Raw genomic sequence first — 27,852 nt, forward strand, 5'->3', positions numbered from 1 at the left:
AGTGTTATCATCCTCAATTGAACAGAGAAGTCTCTGCTTCCAGATGGTTGCTGGCATCATCATAAACTTAAACAGACAAACTCAAAAAGTACACATGGATCCATATACCTTTTGGAACTTAGGAGTGAGATGTCTGGAATTTTGGAAATACTTTTGAGAATTCCCGTGAAATGAAGGCTTCTCCAGGTGGGCCTCGTTTTATCTATGCAAATTCCTTCCATTGCCATCAGCTTATCATTTCAACTACAACACCATGATAAAAACAAAACTTTCTTGTCATACTTTATTGTTCAGTAGACAAAAATGTTAATAGATACAATGGTTTAAAATAAAGTTTAGTGATTGTGCTTTTAAAACCAAGGAAGAAGAAAAAACAGTGCATTACAAAAAAATAAAATAATATACAAATTAAACTTTCCCTAAGTGGCACTTGCTTGGGGGTGGTTCAACATTTGAAAAATTGTACAACAATGATAAAATAAAAACAAGGAAGACACATTTTAAGTACCACGACAAATTACAAAAAAAGATGATATATATTTACAATATGGGCCACCCCAATATGCTTGTAGCTAATTTTATTACAGTAACACATGACTGTAAGGGCTTTCGAAAGGGATTGATAAAAACAATTCCTTGCATAATAGTGTGTGTACACTATTACCCCATATTGCATTGAAACTGGAACAGTACCACTAGATTATGTTCTTTTACTTTACTTTTTCTTTAACTGGGCATCACAATTTCAGTCATAAATTAAAACAAATTTTTTTTTTTTTTTTTTTTTTTTTTTTTTTAATATAAATTGGTCAGTTTAACAAGATGAAAAGAAACATAATTTACATAATTTGATTGCACCAAACATTTTATCTGGAATTAAATATCAGGACTAATTGTTTTTTTTTTCCTTGCTGTTCACTTTTCTCTTCAGCTTTCTGCTCCCTGTGAAGAGTAAACACATTTGAGTTTTAATGCAATGTATTTAAAAAAAAAAAAAAAAAAAAAAAAAAAAAAACCTTGCTAATAAGGATCTGGCTTACTTGACCATGACTTTTTTTTGACCAACAACTTACTTTACAATCGCCTGTCACTAAACACAGTGATGTATTGTCTAAAGGTCAGTTCAAAATATTCCAGCTCAGCAGATAGGGTTTTGGTTTAAAGATGCAAGAAGATAAAGTGGTGAGGAAAATGCCACAGCTTTCATTCCAAGTAAAGAATGATGTATAGATAAGTCTAGGCAGATTAACATGGGCAGATAAATAAAGATAAGTCACCTTGGTACAGTTTGATCAAGGTCTTTGAATAAGAATGGTTGCCTCCATTTTTTTTCATTCCTTTCAGCAAAAAATTCTGCCAAACTGGTTCCTAAAACTTGAAAAACTCAGGAATATTTTGGTGTCAGTGCAGCCGAAGTTTACTAAAGGGGGTTACCTAACCCCCTACATCAATGGCATGTATCAATAAGATATTTCTTAGGCCACCCCCCTTCAAATTAGTAATCAAGTGGTAATTTTTGCAATTTTCATATATGGTTTGACTATGTAGAGGGCATGGGTTTCACATCTCTTTTTTTGCACATTTTTAATCCGGAAACCCTTTTCCATCACATATGGTTTATGTATGATCACCAACAAATTAATTAAACATCTTCTAGAACTCCGTCCACTTGAGCTGGAATTACCCTTTGGTCTCCATAAATAAACCTTGCATAATGCATGTTACATGTTCATTTTTTTTTTTGCAAAAAGTACTAAACTGCAATATCTTGTTCTCGTGTGCTTAGAGACCTAAGATGGGATGCAAGACTATACAAGAAGAAACTACCTCTAGCTCATCATTTTCTTGCTCAAAGGTTCCCATCCCTTGCAATCCGGCATCTGAAGGATTCCTTCGTCCTGCACTAGTCTGATCTGCTCGTCGTCTCCCCCCAGAACCCCTTGATGACATGGAACTGGAGGAGCTGGGATCTCTGGGATTGTGTGCTGTGGGAAACGTGGGCCGGCTGTATGGCAGGATATCCTCAGGGCCTATACATTGATAAATAAGAATCTTAGCAAGGATTAATGCGTTCAACCTACACCGGTTCTAAATGATTATGGCAATTCTTGGTCATTCAAAACGTAACTGCACTGACATATGCCTCTCTTCATGCACTGGAGCACTTTCTTTTTTACTTTTTCAGCTAGATTACATTACCTTGTTGAAACACTAGTCTATATAGTTACCTTAGAATCTATGACTGAGCTTTGACTTAAAATATTGCTCAATCATGAACTTATAGTATTAGGGGAACCATTAACAAAAGAAAAACAAAGACTGGATATAAACATATCAGGTATTTAATTTACAGACTTTTAGTACAAAGCTTTAAATTTTAAAAAAAAAATTGAAATTTAATTGTGAAAAAAGTTTTTCGAAACTATTTACAGGTAGAACAGAGAGTAATCAAGTAAACTTTTCTCACCATTTTTAAAAAAAAAAAAACTTTTTATTGTTTTTTTTTTTTTGTATTCTATATAAATTAATAATTCTGTGCCCAATTATTTTACAAAGATTTCCCACTCAGCTAAGGAGAACTGAAGTTTCAGTGTGTGTCCTTCAATTCAACGGCCAAGCCAATTTCCCCTTTTACACCCAGGAACTCGAGAGCGGATGTCAGGACAAAAGACCAGCCCTGCAGGTGTCTGTTTGAGCTTATCAGGTGCCTGGCCAGTAACATCCGCTGTAGTGCGATGAGGAAAAATAGCTCCCTCTGGAATTCCCAGCAAAGACCATCAACTTCGCAGAGCCAGGACGCAGACCTGTGCTCCCCTGACTTTATGACTCACCATGCACACCACACAGTCATGCAAGTAAGCCACTCAGGGACCCTATAAACCTTAGACTTGTAATACTTTTGTACCTGGGTGCTGACGAGCCTTGCCTGGCATGCCCTCATGCCTTGCCGACCTGCTTCCTCGCGATTTGCTTTCCCTCTGCCGTTCCTGGGACTCTCTGCATTCTGTTGAGCTTGTACGCTCTGAGTGCTGTCTGGGGTAGTTTCCACCTCTCCTCTCTGCTGACCGGTCGCCCCTTTGCTCTGCAGATGCCAGTTTGGATGACATCATAGGGCGCCCTTCCAATAGGGATTTTGTCTGATGGGTGGGGGACTTAATAGCAGGGGGAGGCAATGGGGGAGGAGGCAGGTCTGTGAACATAATACAGTACATGTTAGCTTCTTGACTCCAAATAATTGGGTAACCATCTAAAATCCCCAAGTTACCCAAAAGCAAAACATTTTTTTAATATATATATATATATATATATATATATATATATATATATATATATATATATATATATATATATATAATATTTATTTTAATGAATGATATTCTTTTTGCAAAGTTGTTAGGTAATCTCTTTTACAAAGTGAAAGTCTGATACTGAACTGAACGTTCTGTCTGTCTGACCTCTTCAGTCATGCAACACAGAATGATTCTTAGTCATAGTTGTTCCTCCTCACACCCTGTATTTGATCTCTATCTCTAACGGTTAAGATCTGACTTGAGATCAACAGTCATCTCTGCCCTATTGGAGCCAACAGCTGATTTAACGCATTTCTTTCACATTTTTTCTCTCGAGTAACTAGTAATAGCAAAATTACTTGTGTACTGCTTGTACTCAGAAAAATGGCCATACTTGTTATATTTACTTGTTTGTACTCGTACTCAGGCACACCCCTAGTAACCACCGACAGACAAACTAGATGGAACAATATCCCCTGACCTCACCTCTGACACAAGTATAGTGAACATGTTTAAAAGGCTCAGCTGAAGCCAGCAAACTGAACTTTTTAAACAAATAAAGGGAGTTTGTCCTTGGAGGGTGTTAACAGCCTAGAATTCTCCCCATACTATATGAACTCATTAAGCATCACAGTGTCTTGGTAAATAATAACAAGGAAAACTAAACAAGATACACATTTTTTTAATGATGCTGTCCTGTATTTGCTTGTTGTTAAATATGTATTACAAACACAATAAAAAGCAATTCATGTATTTTTAATTTTTTTTTTAACTAATGGAATCTATTATCACTGCAATAATATTGGTATAAAAAGAGTGGCTTTTGTAATAGAGGAATTAGCAAAGTAGGATATGAAAACTGTCATGAACATGCAACTTGTACATTTAATAGGTGCTCAATTTATGGATTTTGGCAGCCTTGTTAAGGCTATTCTTGACAGCCTGATGTAAAACAACAAAGTCAGCAAGGATTCCCTGGAAAACAAAGCTAAATTGCTCTGCGGGGGAGCCATAAATGTAAAATTGCTTATAAAGAATAAGATTTACAGGGTTTGCTGACTCTCCTCATCACCCACCACAACACATGGATGAAAACCGATGCTGTAATAATGAAAGGGTCAAGACTGGCTTGCCTGGGCGTACGCCAGAAAGCCCAGGTGCACTGTGTTATACCAATATTTAATGTTGTCTAATATCAGATTGACAATGGCCAAAGCCCGCCCCCCCCCCCGCCCCCCCCCCCCCCCCCCCCCCAGTTTAGATCCCACATTGAGATAAATAAATCTACGACACATCATAAATACAAGTAAAGTTAAACACAAAAATCTAACTATAATAGATTTTGTTCCTTACTAAAACAGAGTGCTGTCATTTGTTAAAGGAAGGCATGCAGCATCCCCCCTGCAGTTGACTTGCCCATACATTGAGACTGCACGTTCTGCATCCACTGAATTGGTTGGAAGTGTAAGACAAACCTTTGCCAAGTTATACAGATGTGGAAATCAATTAGAGACAGCCCAAAAACTTGTTTACCTAAGGGTATCTGGCATACTTTAATAAATGCAGCAAGTTCGTTGTCATGTTATGTGTCCCATCCAATAATTTATTTTATTAGTACCGAGTCAAAACAAAGAAAGCGTGCCTATTCGTGTCTAAAATTCTAACTGCGAAAAAGTAAGCGCAGGTTCAGGCGAGGTGGCTGTCCTAGATCGTTTTAGTACTGATTTAACTTGCAGACAGGGATACTTTTTGTCGGGGCTGACTTTCCAGTTTGTTTTCTGAAAGCTGTTTATTTTATGTTCTGTTCAGCAGCCTCTGTATTAACCTTTCGTTTAATGTGAGATTCTGAAGCTAAATAGCAGTCGATCGTATTTTCTTCAGACACATTAAGATATGCAAAACAATTACCTCAATCTGCATGTACAGTTTCTTTGGGAAATATCTTGAAACGATCATCAGCCGAAATATACTTTGCTTTTTTTGTCATCCATTTCAATAATTTTACCTCCAGTGCTGAAAATTAGATTTTAGCAACCTAAATGAAAACAACGCAGCATCAACTTTGTCCCACCCCCTACTGCACAGTACAGGTCACACAAAAGCAGTACAGACACACTGATAGGCTCATTAAAACATTGTTGTCATTTGAACAGTAAACAACAATGTTAATTGCTTTGGAGAATTTTTTTTTGTAAATGTTAATTGTGGCCGTTTTTTGTTTGTTTGCTTTTTGCTTGCGTGCAATGCACATAGGAAGACAGAGGAATAAAAAAGGGCTATCTACAGAAGGAAGATCCATAGTTTGCGTCACTTGCGTTATGCAGTAGTTCGTTTCTCTTTTTTTCCTTACTTGTTCGGTATGCACTGGCCCCTAAAAGAGGTGAATTTCACGGTGACCCCTCAATTTCAATCGCGATTTAGGTAGACCGCTAATTACATTGTAATTTCCCCTACAGGTTGTTTGTTTGTTTATTTATTTATGCAAGTAAATGCAACTGGTAATTTGCATCTGATGTAGTTGATAGGGAAACATTGTCTAAGGGAATCAGACTTATTTATGAGAGCTTATACATTTATATATGCAAGATTGTCCAGTCACTTGTTTAATACACTCACTTTGGACCTGCACACTATATTCATTGTATTCATGTAAACTTGTTGCTCATAAGTCAGGGTTACTAATAGGTGAATAAGGAAAAACAATTCCAGAAAGTGTAACATGTAACAATGGTAAATCTGAGTTATTTGGCTTGGGTGACCTTTTCCATAATGTGCTCCCCCAAAACAACCCCCCCCCCCCCCCCCCCCCCCCCCCCCCCCCCCCCCCCCCCCACACTCTACCACCAGGCCTGAGGCCCTCACAGGAAACAAATGGTCAAAGTTTACTCTTCTCAATGTTTAGTTTAAAAACCTGGAGTGAGGATTGTCCACATCTTTGATGCTGTATATAAAAAAAAACAATACTCAAAACAACACTGAGCAAAATGACACGCTGTCTTATCCTGAAGTATATTCATTGTCACCCTTACCTTCTGTGTAAACATCTTTACGCAGATGCGCAGGTGGGTGCTTCTGTTTTTTGGCAGGTCGTGTTTTCTGAATGACAGCAGCACTCATGTTGCTGTCTGTAGAGACAGGACTTGTAGGTCTATGACTGTTGGGGTTCATATAATGTCTGCGGCCTAAACATGTGAAGAGGTTTAAAAAAACAAAACAAACAAAAAAAAAACATACAAATGTTTTAACTGCAATCCCACAAAACACAGCATTACTTTAGGTCTGTTACTTGCTTGGCAGTTTACCTAGGGAAGCCATGAGCTTCTGTTTTCATATTCATGGTTTAGCCATCAAAACAGTCTGATCCTGATACAACTGCCTTTACTATTAGTACCCCACTGAACAAAAGATGCGGTATTCCATGTTGCATACTTACATATACACTGTTGTACAGATCAAAACAGAGACTTTAACATGCTACCTGCTGTTTAAAGACTCTCAACATTAACAATCAACAAAGCTAGTTGTAGACTGTAGATTGTAGATTAGACTGAAAGACTAATCCAGGCTTGGTAGTTGGAATTTATAAACTGTATTCTATGCATGCAAGCCTGATGAGCAGCTGTCTATCAGTGTACAGAATTTAGCAAGTGTGTTATTCCTTTTCACATTTCTGGTCAGCCTTCTTTTGCTTGTGCACAACCCACAAAACACAAATGTACCTCTAGCAGCGTCCGGCATTGAATATTTGGCTACTTTGAGGCCAGCATACTCTGCTGCAGCTGCGACTGCCTGAGCAAAGTCTGCATCGGTGAAGAATGAGCCGTCCGAAGAACTGACGGCACTGGACCTCCCGCTAGAAGCGTTGTCTTCCTCAGAGGCTGATCCCCAACCATTGATCATGGAGCCTGTTACAGAGCTCTCCAGGTCTCCCACGCTGGAGGCAGGAGTCTGCTCCAACCCTCGCAGCAGCAGCCTCCTTGAGTGCATCCTGGCGACCTCAACATCTGCCTCATCTGCATCTTCGTCGGGGGCATCTGTGTCCATATCCGATACTAGGGGTCCAGATATGTAACCGTATGTGTGTGGTGGAGAGATGGGCCTTGGAGGAGGTGCAGGACTGATTGGATGGCGCCTGAAATGGTAATTCAAAGATCACACCATTGGTTTCTTTTCCTTATGTAAACTCCTATCTTGTCCAGTGTGTTTACAGTCCTGGAAGGAAGCTCATTCATAGCTTTAACTTGAATCCTGTTTGCCTCTGCGTCACTCTGTGAGCCACAGAGACATGTCCCTGCTACTAACTGCAGCAATAGTAGGTTTTAAATTACAACTTCAAATGTGTTTTTTTTATTACACATGTAACATTTTACAGAAAACAAATATTTTAGCACAGACTAAAAAGATATGGGCCACTACATTCGTGTAATGTAGGTACCTTCAAGGGGATAGCGCAGAAACTATTACAGTTAATGGCAGTACTGAAGTAGACTGCTGTAATTAGACTTGAAGTTTAAAAGGGAAAATATCAAAGCAACAGGCTATACAGACCATATGTTAATCAGCGTACTTAAATAGGGCACATTCAGATGTGTAAACAATGATTGAGATTTCCTGCATGTGGTGCATTTTACGATGAGAAAAACATTCCTAACATTATTTAGTTAAAATCAAATAAACATAAAACATTTAAATAAATAGTGTCAATAAAAATGTACTTTGGAATAGCCCAGGTTTAACAGTCTGCCAGTGTTTCGCTACAGTACCTAAACATCCGACATTACTAAAAGAGTTTGCAATGAGTCTACTCCAGTTTAGGTTTCACATGAACTCAGGAGGAGAACCTCTGCTAACACACCATTGTATACAACAGACTCACAAACTGCATACCTCCTGTCATGCTGGTGCTGTGTGCGGGCCATTTCCTCCTGGCATTCCTGTAGCATGGGCTGCAGCTCCTCTAGTGGGGAGGGGGTGAGAGTGGCAGTTGACTGGTGGCTGTAGGACACGGCTGCTGGGGAGGAGGCAGCCCCCCTGATAGGTGGAGTGGGACCCCTCTCAATTTCCTCCTCTTCATCCTCCTCATCTTCCTCAAGCTCGTCCTGCAGGTACATTCTGGATGGGGGCACGGGGCACTTCATTTCTGGGTCATAGCTGGGAGAATTACACATCAGTACATATTTTTCAGTTAAATATAATATAGAGGAATTTCCACCAATTTTAAAAGATTTATACAGTATTTTATAGTTGATTTCCTTCATGAATTTTATTTTAGTATACATTTTCACAGCTGACAACAGAGACTTGTTTGCTCCGGAGAGGAAGCAGACTGATGAACTGTGATGTTACTATGAGGTTTATTTAGTTTTACAGGGCATCCACACTAAAATCTTAATAATGCATTCAACTGGTTACCTCTCTTCCATTGACATGGTGTACTCTTCATTGCTTCTACATGGCAGTGGGTTGGCAGGAGGTGGAGGAAGCAAGTCTGCCCAGTTCAGCGTAGTCTGTTTTGGAATTTTTGGAGTTCGGGATTTCTTGTGACCTTGACTCCCTTTTGATTTCACACAGAAAACAACATATATTACGACTACTAATTGATATTAACTATGCATGTATTTGAAACTGAAAATACATGTTATTTCAACATTATGGCTCATATTGGGCTGATGTCAATATTTATAGGGCTTAATTCAAACTGTATAAAATGTACTTTATTTGAATGAATGTTTTGAATTAAACACGGCATTCAGTAGACGAATGTTCAAAATGCTGAACTTTCTTTGGGAAATGTGATAATATAAACTGTTTAAAGGGCTACAGAACACCCTGTAATGTTTACAACAAAAGCAATGTTTTACCTTTGCTGTATATTTGTTGTAAACACTAGTTATCATCTCCCTTTAAGTAGATGGTAACTACTGAATACATGCATTTGTAAAGCATTGCTTAGTTATGAACTTTCATGTTCATTTGTTTGTATGTAGATATGTTTAAATGTATACTGTATATAAATGCCTATACACAGTGTGTTTATTTATTTCCTTACCTGAAGTGTTGCTGCCTCTATCTGAACTGTTGTACGAGCCAGCTGTGCTCTGATCATGCGACTGGTTGTAAGGGATTGTGGCGGGAATACTTGTGTCAGTAACACGATAATCTGAAAGGAATTACAATGCACATGTACAGTTTTATTACATGGTAATAACAATTAAATATTGGAGTATTAAATTCACCTACAACAGTTCTTCACAGTGTAATTTATATCCCCATACCAGTGCAAGTACAAACTGCAGTAGCATGTCTATTTGAGTGAGAGACTGACGTAATGGCTATGTTTAGAAGCTGTTGTCCCTAATATTTACCCAAGAAGAATGTAGAAACAGACAGACAATGAATTATATTTTAGTGTAAAATGAACTTGATTGTAGGGCACCACAACTTCAATATACCCAAATAAATAAATAACAGAAACGTAACTCTCACTAGATATTCATATATTTTATTGTTCTTTGGATGCAAATTCTTAAAAAAAACTATCCAGAGAACAATGTTGACTTTAACAGTACACATTACCGTGACATGGAAAAGATTAAAGGTTCTCTGCTAGAAAGTTCAAAGTAGAAACAGATGAAACCAATCACTGGTCTGAGGTACCACTGACATAAAATTACTGTATTTGCAATCCAGCTGTCACTCACTGACATGAATTACCAGCTATGTTAATAGCTACTCTATGAAGTCTTCAAGCTATCCTTATTTCAAAACCACACACATACCGGAAATGCTGTTTAAACATTCGATATGGTAAAGGTTTTCTTTAGCTGGCAGTCAATTCAAGACAAAATGCAAACAAATTACACAGTAGACTGGTAGACTTGTGGAAAATATACAGTACACATGGTGTTAGTAACTGTAGCAAAAATCCCAAATGTGAAAATAAATGCAGGGGATGTCTTCTATGCCAAACCTAAATATATACAAAGTCAGAAGACCTTTTTATATTCCACACTTTCTAGTACTGTTCTGGTCATGTTTGATTGGTGCTCATTAAAGGTGTAAAAGCAAAGATTCTCAAAAAATAGGTAATGCTAGCTATTTATGTAATTGGCATAGCCATACACAGAACCAAAAAAAAAAAAAAAAAAAAAAAAAAAAAAAAAGAGTCAGATTGCAAAAGCTTGTTTAAAATGCTTGATGATTTAGTGTTTTAAAATTGAATAACTGTAGCAATCAGTTGACATGCTGTTCCATTCTGGAATCATTTGCAACCAGGACGTCTTTAATATTTACTTACCTTTATTTAATTTATTTTGTTCCATGATGTTGTACTGCAAGGCCGGGACCTCCTGCTTTTGCTGGATGGATGGCTTCCAGTGTTTCTCGTTCATCTCCGTATTGCCACTGTTGATGTTGTTTCCAATGCTGGATTGGATTAACTGGGTCGTGGCATAAGGCGTTGGCTGTCCTGCTGGGTTGACAAAGCGCCCGTCCTTCATGTTGGGGCTGTTGAATGTCTTCATTTCATTGATTTTGTTGCTCAGGTCCACATCTCCATAGACTCCAGAGTCAGGCATCATCAGGTTGGTCTGTTTGCTATCCAGCTGGTTGTTGTAATTTGCAATACAATCAGCTGAACAAAAGAAAACCCCATGTTTAAAAACAAAATAACTTACCAATCACTTTACAAGATATTTCATTTTTCAATGTTAGGACATTTATAGATATTGTTACATTTTCTTTCAACAATGTATTTTTGGTATACAAGGCTTCCACAGAATTGCTGCATTAACTTGTACAAAAGGGAGAGAATGGAATAAAGAGGCAATTTCCCCAGTCATTTTCTGTTACTCTCATCAGTAAGGTTTACAGTGCCATCTGGAGACAGGAATGGCATCTGTTCTCACTCTTTATTCCTGTGACTTTGCAATCATTTTGTGTCACCAGTACATAAATATTTCTCCAAAATTCATAAACCCAGGAATCATACAGGTCTGGTACAAATGGCAATCAATGAACATTTGTTTGTTTATAATTTAACACAGAATGGTAAAATCGTTAGGTAAGGAATTAAAAAAGGATGTATTTTAACTGCATATTACTGATATCGCAACCACCTAGCTGTCTGTTAATTTTACAATAGCACACATCTCAAAGTGTCATATTTCGATTATAACATGGCCTGTTCCATAAGGAAAACCTGAGTAAGAAAGCTATTTAAATGTAATCCTTTAAAGTGTATAACTATACAGCAGACTAGTAATTACTTTATTGTTATTTCTGCAATTCATCTTTACTAAGAAACACAAGGATCTCAATAAGGTTGTAAAACAATAATAATACACATTGTTTTTTTAAACAATAAACAGTACATTTAAATCATGATCCAACAAATACAAAATATGCACAGGGCTGGGGTGCACAATGTCTCTATCAGCTGTATTTATACAGGGAATGCTATTAAGAACCATGTTCTGAAATGTCAGTCAAAACACACAATAACCCAAATACTGAATGCAAGTAACAGAAATCCTTTCCTTAAGGTGTCTACAACCTGCAAAAAGTGTTGTAGCTTATTGTTTAGAACATATTGAATATATGTATATGTATATATCCATTCAACCACAACGGGTTATAGTGATTTGAGGAGTTCTAAAAACATGACACCTAAAGATTAGCAAAATAACAACAGGCTTCATCTTAAAACTGTATTATGCACTTAAGCTCACATTTTCAAATTCTCACTGGTTCATTTAAACTCTTCTTTTGACTAGCTCTACAAACTATTGGGGTAAATACAGGGACTAAGCCAGTGGAGTATATTCTTATTAAATGTATAACTACATTATCTATGATTGGCCTCTCTGTAGAAACACTTGGCTCCTTTTAAGTCTTTAGTCTTGTGTCCTGATTGTGATTATTCTTACTGTTGTCTGTATTAAATGGACACCTGGAGCTACACAACCACTTTCACAATATTACAGGTATTACATTAAGATGTGCTTGCATTTGCCCTCTGAGGCTTTTCTCCATATTTTAAATTACCAAGCGCACTAAAAAGAAATTACACTGGAACCATAACATCAGTATGTAAATCAGCTAAGCGATTCAATCACTTACAAAGTGAAGCCAAAAGCTTTTCAGGTTTTCTAAATCACTGTGGCTTTCACCTCTAACAAATCACAAGACTGCGATACAGAACTACATTTGTAGCTCACATCAGTATTAGTGCTGACTTTTCTAAATCAGATTGCACATACATATATACAGTTGTAGTCAAACATTTACATACTGTACCCCAATGGAAATGTAGAATTTCTATAAGTTTCTCAAAAACAAATAATTATAGGAAACATCTTTAGTACCAAAAGTTTTGCTTTTGTGGTTGAGGAAAAAAAAGTTACAAGAAATATTTATTTCAGCAATTTCTTTTTTGCAAAACTCCAAAAATGCTAATTCAAAAGTATTCATACCCTGACAAGGAAAATTAAATTAATAACTAGTTGAGGACACTTTAGCAATAATAACCTCTTTTAAACAATTAAGCTATTTGTCAATGAGCTTTTGGCATGATTCTTTAGTGATTTTTTTGAATTCTTCAACACAGAATTGTTCTAGTTCATTCAAATTCGAGGACTTCCTTTGTGTACAGCCTTCTTCAACTCATACCAAAGATGCTCAATCAGATTTGGACTGGGACTTTGACTGGGCCATTCCAGATTTTATTCTTTGGATCATTGTCATGTTGGAACATCTAGTTGTGCTTTAAACCAAGTTTTGTAGAGGGGGGTTTCAGATGATTGGCCAGTATCTCTTGGTATGCTATGGAATCCATTTTACCATGTATTGGAACTAAATTTCCTGTGCCATTAGTAGAAGAATAGCCCCACTGAAGGCTATTACCACCTCCATGCTTGACAGTAGGTAGGTAGGTAGGTATGGTGTTCTTTTCCTTGTACACCTCACCAGACTTTCTCCAAACGTAGCGACTATCAGCGTGACCAAATAGCTTGATTTTTGTTTCATCACTCCAGAAACCCTTTGACCTGAAGTCATATCCATTTTTGCAACCTTTAAGCGATTTTCCTTGTGATGGTTTCCTAAGAGCTTTCTCCTTGGCCTTTGACCATTGAGACCTTCACCATGCAATACTCAACCTGTGGTTGAAATGGAAACCCCAGTCCCACTTGCAGCCAGTTCACTTTGCATATCTTTGGTAGTCAGTCTCAGATTATTATTAACCTTCCTCACAATTCTACTTGTTATTGGTGGATGCACTTTCTTCCAGACTGGGGGAGCATTGTGAAAGTACCATGAGTCTTGTAGATAATAGAAACAATAACTGAAATTGGGATATTATGTTCTGCATTATCATATTGACATTTCTAGCACCTTATAGACAATACTATCATAGCATCAAGGGGTACGAATAATTTGAAATATATTACCCTAAGGAGTTGACAGCTTTATTGTACCAAGCTTTCTTGATTGACATCTATAAAATTTGACATCACAAAACCTACCTCTGAACTCAACCTCTTACAAAATATAATAAATGTGCATTCAATGCAGGGTAAATCTTCTAATTCTGTCAGGAAAGTTGGGGCTGTCAATCTGTAGTAAAGCTACAACATAACGTTTCTCAAACAGTAAGCTGCCAACCAAGCACCAAAAATCAGCTATTTAACAGTGACTGAAACTGCCTTACAAACAGAAGATTCAGCTTTTAAGTAAAAGATAATGCACTGGTGCTGATTTTTTTCCTTACCTGGGCGGCTGTAGGTCGCGAGATTGCTGTCGCTGTTTCCATTGCCTGATGTACAACAGTTCATGCTGCAGTCATTGTGGTTTGAGCAAGTGTTGGGCCAGGTATCTGCAAGCCATGGTTGTGCAGCAGGCTCACCGATGTTCAGCAAACCAGGTCTGGAGGATAAAATACAGAAGGCATTTAAATCTACTTTCTGAATTCAATTTTGAATGAATACTTAAGTCTCTTGCTTTGATCTTGTGTTAGATGAAAATGAGTTTTGCAAGTCAGGAAGATAATTTGAGATTGCTGAAAAACTATGAATGAACCTAAAAAAAGAACTCACGGCTCTAAATAAACCAGCGACAACCAGTGTGTCATAGCAAAGGGGGTGAATACTTATGCAATCAGTTATTTTCTGTTTTGTATCTGCAATTAATTTAGAACAATTTGTAAATTTTATTTTTCACTTTGACATTATGGACTTTTTGTGTTGATCTGTGGCAAAAACTCCTAATTAAACCACTTTGATGCCACATTGTAACACAATAAAATGTGGAAAAGTCCAAGGGGGGTGAATACTTTTGAGAGCCACTGTATTTATTCTTTGTGGCATTTATTTTACTTAACCAGGTAGATGCTTACATGAAGGTTCCTTCCAAGAAGAAAGGCATTTTCGGAAGTTGGGTTTGAAGTTGCAATACAAAATAATACTTACAAAAAGTCAAAATAACCAAATGTTATCTATCTATCTATCTATCTATATACATACTTATATATATATATATATATATATATATATATATATATATATATATATATATATATAGATAGATAGATAGATAGATAGATAGGCCCAGAACTTCAAAGAGACGATTGGACAAAACCTGTTTTTTCAACAGTTTTTACTGAATTTCAGGGCTTGCACGGGCGAGTTTAGTTTCGTCCAATGCTTCAAAATCGATGCTGGGTGAATCTGGTTAGCCCATGCCATTAATTAGGGCGAGTCTAGTGTATTGACTTTAAATAGATTATACAAAAACCTTTTAGGTCTGAAAAGCATATTGGATAGGAGTGTCCAAAGTTGGCTCTATAGTCCTGGGCTTTGTTCCAACCCTGTTCTAAATTGTTTAATTGAACCAATTAAACCTCCATCCACATCCTAAAGCAGTTAATTATATAATTTTCCCTGTTAAACAGGGAGTGGGATGGTCCTCCCGGACCGTAAATAGACACCCCTGATATTGGCTGATATGCAAATGCAAATATTTATTTGAATGCTTTTTTGGGGAGCCAGTCCAGTGAACAGTTCCATCTGGCACAATCCTCTTGAAAAAGAAGTATCAATTGCTACGTTTTTTTTTTACTGACATAACTCCAGCTAAAGCAATGATGTGGTTTAACGCAACATTGCTCTGTGGCAAGATTATGAGGAAGAGTTCAAAAACACCTTACCGAAATTAAAACTCCTCCACTCATAGCAAAGATACACAACATATAGTACAAAAATCTAATAGGACAGAAATTCAAAGTCGTAAGGGTCCCCAGGAATTTGGAAATCTTAAAACATTACCTTCCTCCACTGCTTACAGCTTCTCCTCCTCTCTGATAGGTCACTAAATCATTTGGAAAGAAATACGTATTAAAATACACATAATGGAAATGAATAGGAAACATATAAAACACAGGCATTTGAAGATGACGACACCACATGTTTAGCAGGCTTGTATTTCACTGTCAGTGTAGTGGTACATTTGCACACATAAACAAATATTTATACTTCACACATTTTTTCTTCTGCAACATGGTACATTTTAATGAGACTATCAAGGCAGGGAAGATGCTAAGAAGCTTATCCATGCTGTAAATTCTGATGGATTCTGGTGCTACGCATTTTTTTAAGTAGGGAACATGAGGAATTGGCAGCTAAATTGTCCTCTTTCAAGTAGCTCTAAGCTGGTTGGTCTGTAAAGGAGAGATAACTGCCACCTTAATTACAAATTTTGGATTAAAATGTAACAGACAGTTGCAGTTTTCTTTTTTTCTAACCCAAATAGAAAGTTAAAAGCCTGTCTGCCTGCTTAGAGGAGTTTTCCAGACTTCGGATAACATCTCACAAAAGCCTGCAATGAGTCACCTGAATAGAACTGAAATGCAAATGACTTTATATTATATATATATATCTACTATATATATATATATATATATATATATATATATATATATATATATAATATATATATATTATATATATATATATACACACAAGCACACACACACACACACGATTTGGTTCTGTTTGTGAATAGCACAAAATAAATTAAATATTCTATTTTACAAATACGCATTTGGAATTAATAATATCTGATGACTATTTCCTGCATCCCTGTTCTTTAACCCCACACAATAAATAAATAAATAATACATAAATAAATAAATAAATAAATAAAACCTCAACAGCTGCGGCAACAAAACTGTGATAGGTAAAACATCAGGAAGTACTGGCATAATCTTTCAACAAAATAAATCCTGTTTGGAAATCAAGTAAACTGGATGTTAATCTTCTCCCAGGTGTAATACACTGTCAGCTGTGCATGTTTATTTTAGTAATTAAGGCACTGCAGTCTCAATTAAAATGTTTTTTACAAATGCCCCAGTCATGTACCTGCACTCTATATACCCCCAATGTAGAACTGCTCCTCATTAACACATGTACAGTACTAGATAGGGTATGCAGCCTTTATTTCGGTAAACGAATCTTTCACAGCAAGCCAGCACTGTCTACCAATAACAAATTTAATGTATTATACACTACAGAGGTCTCTGCTTCCTAGACAACTATTGATAAAATCAGTATCTGAGAATAAAGGAACTTTACACATGCACATATTTTTGTGATTATCAATATAACACTTTCATCTGTTAAGCTCATTGTACTGAAAGATGAGGAAATATAGCAGAATATGACTGGTTCAAGACTCTTGGCTATCACTACCCAAAATAAATTAAATCACTGCTTAATATTATATAATATTAATTTCCCTGTGAAATATATTAGCAAACCACAGTGTGCGTCTTTTGCTTTATAATTAAACAACATTTATTCTTGAAGACTGATCAATTTTGCTGTGAAATACCAGGAAGCCCTGTGAAATGACTTTCACAGTGTGAAACCTTTATACAAGATAAACAAACAGTTAACACACAGAAAGGTACACATATCTACCGTACCTGTTGGTGTGAAGGTAAAAGATGGAACTGAAAAAAAAAAGATACTAGTTAGTGAGCAGAAGGTATGCAGCACTGTTTTAATATCAAATGAGGCCTCTTTATTAATATAAAAAATATCAAAAATCTATAATTTTTATATCTACACACATGCACATACACTTGCACCTTTACTGTTGCAGATATATTGCTCCTCCAGCCAGACAGCCACTCAAAACATACAGACACGCATAAATATTCTAGTTTGATTCTGGGAGTTTAATATTATTTGAAATTAAAAAGCCTGCTTTGCACTGTTTGTACAGGTCCATTCTATCAAACAACTGCTTATCAGTAATAATCAACATACATCTTCTATTGGGCTGTAAAAACATTTTCTTTGAATCGTTTGGCCAATTTCTGCCTTAACATACTGTACTTCTCCACAGTGGGACACTTTGATCGCACCAGCCTAACAGCACATCCTGCCGAGAGGTGAGACCTGGATCAGCTTTGATTTCACCCGCACATCTAGTCTGTCGATGCCCGCTGCTTCTGGTTAAGCAATATCATAGCACTATTGAATACACGGCTACTTCAATCATAACCACGTAATGAAATAAAGCCCCTGCATTGCAGTAGTTCATTGTGCTGAAGACTCTGGTAATGAACTGTCATCACATTCCTACATGTTATAGAAGTGACTGGGCTTAGTGCACTTTACCATCCCAATCCCAAACTACACCACCATATAAATATGAAATCCTTTGTAAAAAATAGATTGAAAAACAACAACTCCAGGGACATACATCATCAGTAAAAGCAGTAAATACAACACTCTAGGTATCAGTAATATTAAAAAGGTGATCACTATGATGTATTGTGAGTTTGGCATACAGACAGAAGGACAGATGCCTCCGTATACCTACAGACTCTTCATAACTCGAGACAATGCATGCGTTATTAATAACTATAAAACACCTAATCGTAAGATATATGGTAAAACTAAAAAGAAACTAGTAACATTCTTTTGATAAACCTTTAGATGAGAAATCTGCAAAAAACAACAGTTTTATTTGAACTGAAGGTGGAGCTCTATCATACTGTATGTGAAATATTGTATCAAACAATACTCTGTTCTCACAGCAGTAATAAAATGCAGGTGCAAATAGTGTAAGTTAATAAAGAAGGCATGCCTGTCCAAAGTCACATCACATCACGGTTAGTAAAAGCTAAACCCGGGTTAATGAGCTTGCATTCTTCCTAAATGAAGCAAATCCAGCATTCTGGTACTGAAAGCTTTTCGATCAAATTATTATTATTATTATTATTATTATTATTATTATTATTATTATTATTATCTGCCTCCTTTTATAATAACCACTTAACCTTGGGAAATAACACACATGTCCTTGGGAGTGTATACCTATTGATACACTGTCCTTCAAGTGCAGCAAGGCAATCTCTATCAACCAAATGTTATTATACTATCTTTCATCTACTTATTTTCATGACACAACAACAATTTATCACAACGTATAACAAGAAAAAAAACAACACTTCTATGGTTTCTATTCTCTGAAAACTGGGGGTCTTGTTGCAGCCATTCATTTAGTTACTAGAAATTCACAACTTTTCAACTGGAACTAAAGAACCGATACATACAGGTTAATCTGAGTAAAATATGTGCAGGTATATACACCCACAGAAGATTAGCTGTGCTATGTGTGGGGGCGGCACTTCAACAGCTGTAAAGCCTGAAGCAAAGCATTAAAAAGACATAATTACAGTTTTAATAAAGCTCTGCTAACTTGCTAACAGTAGTCAGATTCATTGATGAGTTCGTAAGTCAGCCCATACTGAAGAAATACAATGCACAATATCCCTTTGTATCTCACCACCACTCAGAGATACACATATACATTTGGAAGCATATGTTTCTAGCTGCAATGTGTCCGTAGTACAGTTAAAACATCAGGCCATGTACTTTTTATTAGAGAGACAGAGACAATTATGATTGACCTCAAAACTAACCTGAACACAATTATACCTGGGCCTCTCTCAAACGTAAATTACTGCATGCTGAATTGAGTGGTGGTTTGGTGATGTAGGCTCATGTTCATTGGGAGCCAAACATTTCAGTTATGAAAGGCAAGTGAAAGAGACTGCGATGCCGACTAAGTATGATTGAGCATGTTACTTTAACACAGTTTACAGTAGATGTACATTAAACAGAAAGCTATTAAAAACAATATAAATAGTTAACAAATGATAATAATAGCCACAGGGTGAAGGATGATGTATTTATTTCCACCATTACATTAATAATTCCAACCTAATTTTGTATCCTTAAACATGCACCCTATAAATGGGAAAGATGCATACAGATTTATATCAAGCTGGCACCCAATTTGATATAATATTTGATCAATGATAATGAGGCGACATGGTCGATCCCAGTGGAAAACTATGCATGCCCAGATCTCTTTCTCCTGCTGATGAGGATGTCACTCAGCAGTTAATGTAGAAGACTTGTATCTTGTGATTTACATACTGTATGACACTGGCAGAAGCTATGACAAGATCAAGTCTATTGCATTATCACAATATACAAATCTTCTCTTAGTAGCCCAGTTTAGCATTGAAGACAATTTAGACAATAAAGAATGTTTTTCATAGAAAACAAACAAAACTATTCATTTCCTTAGGTTTCTTTGTTCCACTGATGTGTGTTCCAAAATTCAAATGACCAAACAGGCTAGCTTTCATTATGAACATAAATTACTGAAGTTCAGTAGGTACATTTTCTGCAATTTATGCACAGTTAAAAGTGCCAAAGCCTAACTGGTTTAGCTTGATGAAAGTGTCAGGAATCCTCTGAGATGCTAAAGCAAAGTCTGCAATGGTAAAAATATTTACCTTTCCTTATCCCTGCATAACTGCTACTGAGGCCACTCCTTTTCTTCCTATGTCGGTACAGCCAGATGCTAAAAACCATCAAGATAATCCAGCAGGCTGCTCCAATCCCAGCAATAAATGCAGGCTGCTTTACCACGTCGGATATCTGCTGTGATAGAGTACTGACAGACTCTTCAGTATTGGTAGTGATTCTTCCTGACGAGTCTAATGATCAAGAGAGGAGAGAGAAGACAGAACAAGTTAAATATGAACCTTGAAATCATCGTCCACAAAAAAAATCCAAAACCAAAAAATACATAACATTGGCAGTCTTTACCAGGACAATGAAGGGCGTGGCCAATTCAGGACTGAGTTACACTATGAAGGGACATTCTCATGGGGTATGTCAGCACATTGCTGGACTATAGTGAGTGTCAATTTTCCTCAACTTACATGAACACTAAATTCACACAAAGTAAAAAGCAAAGCAGGTAAAGGCCCTTTTCTTCTTTTAAATAAGCAAAACTGTTTAAATCAGTAAGACATGGTGCAACAGTTAACTATAACATTTTATAAGTAACTTAAACTCTGCAATTGTTTAAGAGCTGAAAACAATTACAAAAGTCTAATTAAGCAAACTATCAGTTCACTTAAGTAATTGAGAGCTCAGCTGGAATGAAAACCAGCAGACACGGGGTCCCCAGGACCAGGGTTGGGAAACACTGGTTTAGGGGATGTTGATCCCAACTAGTAGAGAGAGGGTTTCGTAGCGTAATAGGTAACTGGTGCGGGATGCCTTTTGTGGCAAACTTTTATTTTTAGCTTTTTGTTTTGTTTTGTTGATTAAATCTGACACTAAGGCTACCACTGCTGGTATCCTAGTGGCATGTTTATTAAATCAGCGTGCATGTGCGGCGTGTCAGCACCCAATGCTCTGTGTTATTATTCATTGACGAACCACGCAGGTAACATCCTCTTTACACATGGCCACGGTCAAACAGGGTTTTTTTTGTGTTCCTGTTTCCTATTTAAAAATGGACAGAAACCAAAAGATCAAAGAAAACACAACAATGCCCCCCCCCCCCTCCCCAAGCAATGACATCTGATGTTTCCAGATAGAAAGCAATAACAAAGATGGTTAAGAATTAATTACATTATTGATTGATCACCAGTACAATGTAACTCAGCTACACTTTAATTTGGTTTTCATTCCCTGCCCTTCAATGCACTGTAAATAAATGTGTAATTTAACTACATTTCTGTGTAACGACTGATTTTTTTACATATCCAAAAGTGTTGGTAGATTGATTTTTCTGTGAATGGTCAGCATGCTAATCCTGAGGTATAATGTTACTGAGGTATTCACTGATCTTAAAATTCAGCAGAATAACAAAAAACTAAAACGATGAATAAAAACAAGATGACCTAGCAACTAGTGAATGGCTCTAAACATGATTCAAATACATACTCTCTGATATATTATACTCGTCGTTGAAGAAGTACTTGGCATGCCATGTTAATAACTATTATGAATCAACAGTGCTCCCATATTGCCTTTTTAAATCTTTGTTACTTCATTTTACCTAATCAACTACTTTAAGGTAAAACCTTCTGCTTTCCAGATTTGTGTCTGCATATGTAAGATAGAAACCAGTGTTTTAGCATTTTTGTATTAATATTTTAAATCAAACATGAAATCACCGCCCCAGAAATTGTTATCCTTGTTAACTTTATTTTTGTTTCAGTCCTTTTAACTTTCCAGAGCACTCCAAGGGTCAGCAGGTTTACCAAAGCAGCCTTTTCCTTAGCGTAAGTTCCTATTGCAGTTGTATTTGGGCAAGGCTGTTGGACCGTCTAGCGTTTTATGGAAAGCAACCAATGTCTCCAATGCAAATATCCAGGTAGGAAAAGAGAAGGGCTTTGCAAACAGTGTGACTAATGTATTATAATTCCTCTCTATATTTCTAGATTCCTTTGTATTTTCTCACTGGGGGAGCAAACTAGCAACAAATGCTTTGGGTTTTCTTCAGTGGATTATAAACTGCATTCAGTGTGTTCATTCACTCTTTATCACATTATAGACCCAGACAGCTTTTTATTTTTCCTGTAAGATCTAAAAACCGCTTAGGTTTAGAAATAAATGTAAAATAACAGCACCTCTACCGTGGAACTAAAACAGCTTATAATGCAGCCAGTCTTAAAACGAAATGCCGTACGTTTTTCTTTTCACTATGGTTTTAATTTATTAGAAGTACACTTCAATTTGCACTTACATTTTTGTTTCTTATGAAAGGCGATGGATAAAACAGACTTGAGAGGAATGTATTCATGAAATAGTACATACAGTCATAGTGTGGTCTTCTACAAAGCAGTCTTGTGTTTTACCAACAAACACCATGTCTTGTCACACTAGGTGCTTTTGTTAAGAAAACAATAGATTTGAATAGCACAAAGTAATCTGAGAAAATATCAAAAGGGTTTAAGGTGTTTTACATTAACATGTATATCATATTACACCAAATATAAATCAATTTTAGAGAATTTTACTGATCGTGAACAATCTGAATTGGTGAAGCATAATAACTTAATTTTGAATGCAAGGCAACAGAAAACAAAAAAAATCTCCTTACAGAAAAGTATAGTAAAAAGTACCTTGGATGCAGCGACTTTGCAGTACTACAAAATAACCATAACGATTCTACAGCAAGAAACTCGTTTAGTGTCACTGCTTTGTGAGTGCTAAGTCACTTTCATATACAGAGTAGCTTTAAATCCAGAGTCAACACATGTGAGCAAAAGCACTATTCTCCCAGCTCATTAAGTTGGTACGAGGAAAGTTATTTGTCTAGAATAAATACAATCCACTGATGAAACCCCACATTATGTCTTATTTTCAATGTTTTTCCTAAAGAAAAAAAAAAAGCCCTGAGGCACACAGGTGATGTGCTGTCACAATACTTACAAGATAAGCCCAGTAGGCAGAAGAATTTTTAATTTGAGAAATTCTAGTGAAATGCTCAGGCTCATAGCTTCTATATTTAAAAATGTCTTGATTAAACTAATTTAGTTCCATTGTTGCTGTTACTGAGCAGAACTGCCTGCACAGGCAACAAACACAGACAGAGAGAGCGAGCGAGAGAGAGATTTTCATTATTACTGAATAATAAACATTTTTATCGTAAGCTAGTTCGTTATACCAGGGTTCAGTATTACTTTTTTCCTACCAAAGTACAACATAACCTTTAGTATATGGAATGCATTATCAAATTTATTAGCTTCTTCATAATATTTCTGTTTTGTTAATCTTAAGTTTGCTGTATTTTCAGTAAGTATTGCAATCAGTTGACATGTTATTGTTTTTTTTTTTTTTTTTAAAGTGAATAATATAATACAAATGCAACTAAATACCACTGTTATAGTATCCTACCATATGCCAGCAACTATTGTTCTCGCATGGTATACATGTATTTTAATTTCAAACAACCTATTACTCACCGAGTTGAATAAACCTTGACTCGCTCTTCACACCCAACCCTGCATCAGTACTAGCTGCAACTTCCACACTGTATCGGATTCCTGGGAACAAGCTAGGGATGACCAGAGAGAAAGTCGATCCATCCACAGTTTTGTTTATGTGGTAGCGGCTTTCATTTCCAAGGCACCAGATCTAAACAGAAACAAGAAGAATAACTATCGTGCTCTACTAAAATCTAACCATTAGTTAAAGTCATAGAACATTTCCCTCCCTTTACTGAGGCTTTTGTCTAATCTGATTCTTTTGACACCTATAGGACAGTGACACTCAAACAATGGGACATTTCATTTACATCACTGAAATCTCTTATTTGTTTTAGCAGTCCTCTCCAGAAGCAAGTTTTAAACCTTTGAGGGACGATTATAATCAAAAACCATTTATGTGAGTTGGAATTGTATAGTTTCAGTGTTGTGGCAAAGACAAAATAATGCTTCTTGAAAAAGGTCTTTCAAAAATGAAAGACAGACTGACAAATATAATTACAAAAGTCTTTGTGGGTGTACACATAATACTGAGGTTTTCAAACCATCACTTCATGGACTAAACTACAAGGACAAAATGAAAGCTCATTCCAGAGGCATTGTATTGTGAGAAAGGGTTGTTGAATTGTTTCTGAGCCATGTCAATATGCTATAAAACACCACCGTTACAGTCTGTTTATTTAGTATGTTGCAGATCCCTGCTGATGTTTTGATGTGCATTTCTTTGACACCTCTCTTGCCTGTTTTTCTTTTGAGTTGTGCTTTTGTTTTATGTTGTTCTTGTTGGGTTGTGTATTTCTGTTTTGAAAAAGAAATGTATAAAACAAAATAGTTCACACAAATATGCTACAGTATACAACAAATGATTTTTTTTTTTACTTCTGTGAAGAACAAAATATGTTGGAAAGTGATTATTCAGTAGAATATCCTCATCATATATTAAAAATTTAGTTTCATGAAAGGGCAAACCTGCAATGCTGTGTCTAGACAACTATCTGCATATCTAAAAAATATTTCACATAGTATTAGAGATTGCTGTACAGTGCTGTAGGTCTGCTTCAGTGGTTGCTGGGTAACACATGTCTAAATCAAAAGCACTTTGAACATTTTGTTTTCACATAGGACTGATATTTAGTGCATGGATTTAAGTTTAATACAGTGATTAACTGAGGTTTTACTCTTTTCTATTCTAACAAGGTCTTTACTTTAAAGTGTGAATGGTGTATGCACCCATTTCTCTATGAAAAAAATAAAACTGCTAATGTTACAAAAGTAGCAACAAGAAATGGGTTTGTTACTGGTTCTGTTCTCTCATAATAAACTGTGCATTGCTCTTTGGCGTAAAGACTTTGATAGTGTGCGAGTTATGAAAGTGATGCATTATTTGTGTAGTAGGTTTGTTTCTAATCATATTTAACTAGGCAACTTGTCCTGTGCCGAATGTATTATCCATGAATTTTGACTGAAATAAAATAAAATCAGTCCCACAGATCTATTACTCCAACGTTCAATAATGTTAACTAGTATTTTATTTTATTTTTAAAATACTGTAATATTAAATAATCTAATATTATTCAAAAGAGATGCATTCATAGTAGTTTCCTATAGACACACCTGTTCAGACAGCATCAGTAAACCTCACAACTCAACACTATACTGGACTATATGGCACCCAATTGTATCAGTACTTACACTTAACTGCTCCAAACTTTGCTGTACTCTACAACTGTTTTTAATTATAATTATATTTTCTGTATCATGTACTTGATTTTACTCCCAAAGGTAACTATTCACCTTTTTTGTAACGGTCTTACTTGAAATTGTTCTTATCCATTTATTCTACTTACTACTTGCTCTTAATGGAATTTACTCTTATAAATAAATATTTTTACTCTTTAACTGCTCTTAGTTGAAATCGCTCTGAAATTTAATTATTTACTGTATTTATATTCTCTTATTTGCCTTTGCTTTTTTGTACTACTGACTTTATTGTATTTTATAACTGCTCTTATCTGTAATGTGATATTTTGATATACTGAAGTTGCCCTGGATAAGGGTGTCTGCTATGAAATAATAATAATAATAATAATAATAATAATAATAATAATAATAATAATAATAATAATAATTCCTTCTTAAGAAATCACAAGCCAATTATAATTAAATTAAGCTTTATTTCAACTTTATGATATGCTTCACAGCAGGGACAACCTCATTCCTAAAATGAAAAGAACAATGCCTTCGTCTTTTACTTTAATTCACTTCTGTTTTATGACCAATATTAGTCTCTTTTTTAGGTTCCAAACTAAATTTAAATCCTTTCCTCTTTATTCTGAGCTTAAAAATTCATTTTTTGACAATGAAAAACATTTCAATCAGTGAATTTTTTTTTGTGATATTTGGGCACTAAAAATATTTTTCAGGCTCCTTTTGCTTGTGTGACTATATCCACTTTCAGCATGATACCATTTGAGATACAAATCCCATCTATTAGCAGAAATAAAGGTGAAACAGGAAAACGCTGTTTTTAATAGAAACAAAATCATACTAGCTGTTATGCCAGGTTTACAGCATCAATCTCAGCCAGCAGATGGTGCTGGGTATCCATGTTAATCTCAATCAGCATCACTGCTTGCTGTGTGAAGAGACACACATTACCTTGTACTCCTGCACTACTCCATTTTGGAACTCCTCTGGGGGCGGTTGCCAGGAAACCAGGATGGCTGTCCCATTGTCATCATTCTTTGTTACTGTTACACTCTGGGGAGGGGCACTGGGAGCTGCTCAGAGAGGGAAACAGTGACAGCATATTGATAACAACCACCTCCTTATAGAGACATTTATAATTGATACAAAAGTCAATTACATCCAGACGTTTTTGGACTACAAAACCTTCTTCAACTGGATGGAAAAAGCAGTGATATAAACAAGCTGTTGTAATAAACAAGTTGTCTTTCAAAAGAAATATTCCAGAGGATGACGACCAGAATAGAATGTTAATTCCAAGAGGTCTGTGTTTTCTGGGCTTCAGATCACAACCCAGTTAAAAAGATGCACTGAAGAATATTTAACTAGGACTTGGGCACTAAAACTAGAGCACTGCATGCTGTGTTAGAGATGTTAGTTCTCATAACCTCGGTACAATGTGACTAATTTCATGACTTAAATGGCAATTTGTATTTTGACCCATCAATAATGCTATTATTTTAATCTGCCATCATCTTGCATTTAGTATCTTAAGAAGCAAAATGCATACCTTCTTCAAAGGTTTTTGCATATTTCACCTCACTGTCAGCCCCCTGAAACTCATTGAAGAACGGGCGGGCTTTGAACTCATAAGGGACTCCTTTCTTCAGCTGAGGGATGACAGCATTGTCCTCAGCTGGGGTCTTCACTTCAAAGACAGACCAGTCCGATTTCCCCTGACCATCTGAGTTGGATCGGTACAGGATTTTATATCCCTGGATATACTGAGATTGCTGTTCTACCTACAAAGCAAAAAACATTTGATACTGCAGGTCCAGACAGAAAACTTTCAAATGTGTCACTGTCTTCAGCTGCAGATATTTGGTTTCTGCACTAAAACATGTACTAAATAAATCCCCCCCAAATCCTACCTGAAAATCTGCAGCCTTCCATAAATGGGTCTTTTAATACTAAAAATGAAATCTACACAACAAGCCTGGCACATAAGCATTTATATACTTCTTTATCTGAGAGTACTTCTTAAAAAAGGCATGTTACCTACATTGTTTTTTGCCCCAAAGCAAAAATTGTGCTGAGTTGCTAACTCGTACTTTTTTTTATGCTACCTGACTCTTAGTCAAATCAATCGTGCCTGACCGGAGAACTTTTGCTATAGGCTGACAATTTTAGGAAAAAGGTAAAAAAATAATATCCCTAAGTTTCATATTTTATAACACAAATGTCAGGCTATAAACAGCTTAAGAAATACTGGGCTTCAACCTTATTATCAGGACAACATCTAAAACCAAACAAAAAACATCTTGCATAAAGCAGAGTATTATGGTATGCCCATTATTCCTTAAAACTGTCTGTGAATGTTGCCCTGTTCATTGGTCAGTGCATTTGTGGATGACAGTTCTAGAAATCCAACTTGAATAACAGACAGCAATGTGCACATATTCAAATTTGACAAGTGGAAAAGGGTTCTGTTACTTTTCACAGCAATAT

At 36.2% G+C, this 27,852-nt stretch overlaps 1 protein-coding gene across 3 annotated transcripts in view; it reads right to left on the minus strand.

The window, feature by feature from the left end:
• Positions 1-214: 214 nt before the first annotated feature.
• The window catches only part of LOC121320400 (roundabout homolog 1-like), a 389,786-nt gene continuing 362,148 nt past the window's right edge, over positions 215-27,852 (minus strand). For all 3 annotated transcript variants that reach the window (XM_041258686.1, XM_041258685.1, XM_041258687.1), the window contains 16 exons: positions 26,915-27,146; positions 26,317-26,438; positions 23,638-23,809; positions 20,164-20,367; positions 17,269-17,295; positions 15,611-15,653; positions 14,059-14,213; positions 10,588-10,923; positions 9,340-9,450; positions 8,703-8,844; positions 8,178-8,441; positions 7,010-7,422; positions 6,320-6,472; positions 2,906-3,190; positions 1,828-2,030; positions 215-942 (listed from right to left, as the gene is read on the minus strand). In XM_041258686.1, the coding sequence (XP_041114620.1) occupies positions 928-942; positions 1,828-2,030; positions 2,906-3,190; positions 6,320-6,472; positions 7,010-7,422; positions 8,178-8,441; positions 8,703-8,844; positions 9,340-9,450; positions 10,588-10,923; positions 14,059-14,213; positions 15,611-15,653; positions 17,269-17,295; positions 20,164-20,367; positions 23,638-23,809; positions 26,317-26,438; positions 26,915-27,146 (2,877 nt within the window). In that variant the 3' untranslated portion in view covers positions 215-927. The remainder of the gene's footprint in view (positions 943-1,827; positions 2,031-2,905; positions 3,191-6,319; positions 6,473-7,009; positions 7,423-8,177; positions 8,442-8,702; positions 8,845-9,339; positions 9,451-10,587; positions 10,924-14,058; positions 14,214-15,610; positions 15,654-17,268; positions 17,296-20,163; positions 20,368-23,637; positions 23,810-26,316; positions 26,439-26,914; positions 27,147-27,852) is intronic.

This window comes from Polyodon spathula, chromosome 9, assembly GCF_017654505.1.
Source record: "Polyodon spathula isolate WHYD16114869_AA chromosome 9, ASM1765450v1, whole genome shotgun sequence".
In the NCBI taxonomy this organism is placed as follows: Eukaryota; Metazoa; Chordata; class Actinopteri; order Acipenseriformes; family Polyodontidae; genus Polyodon; species Polyodon spathula.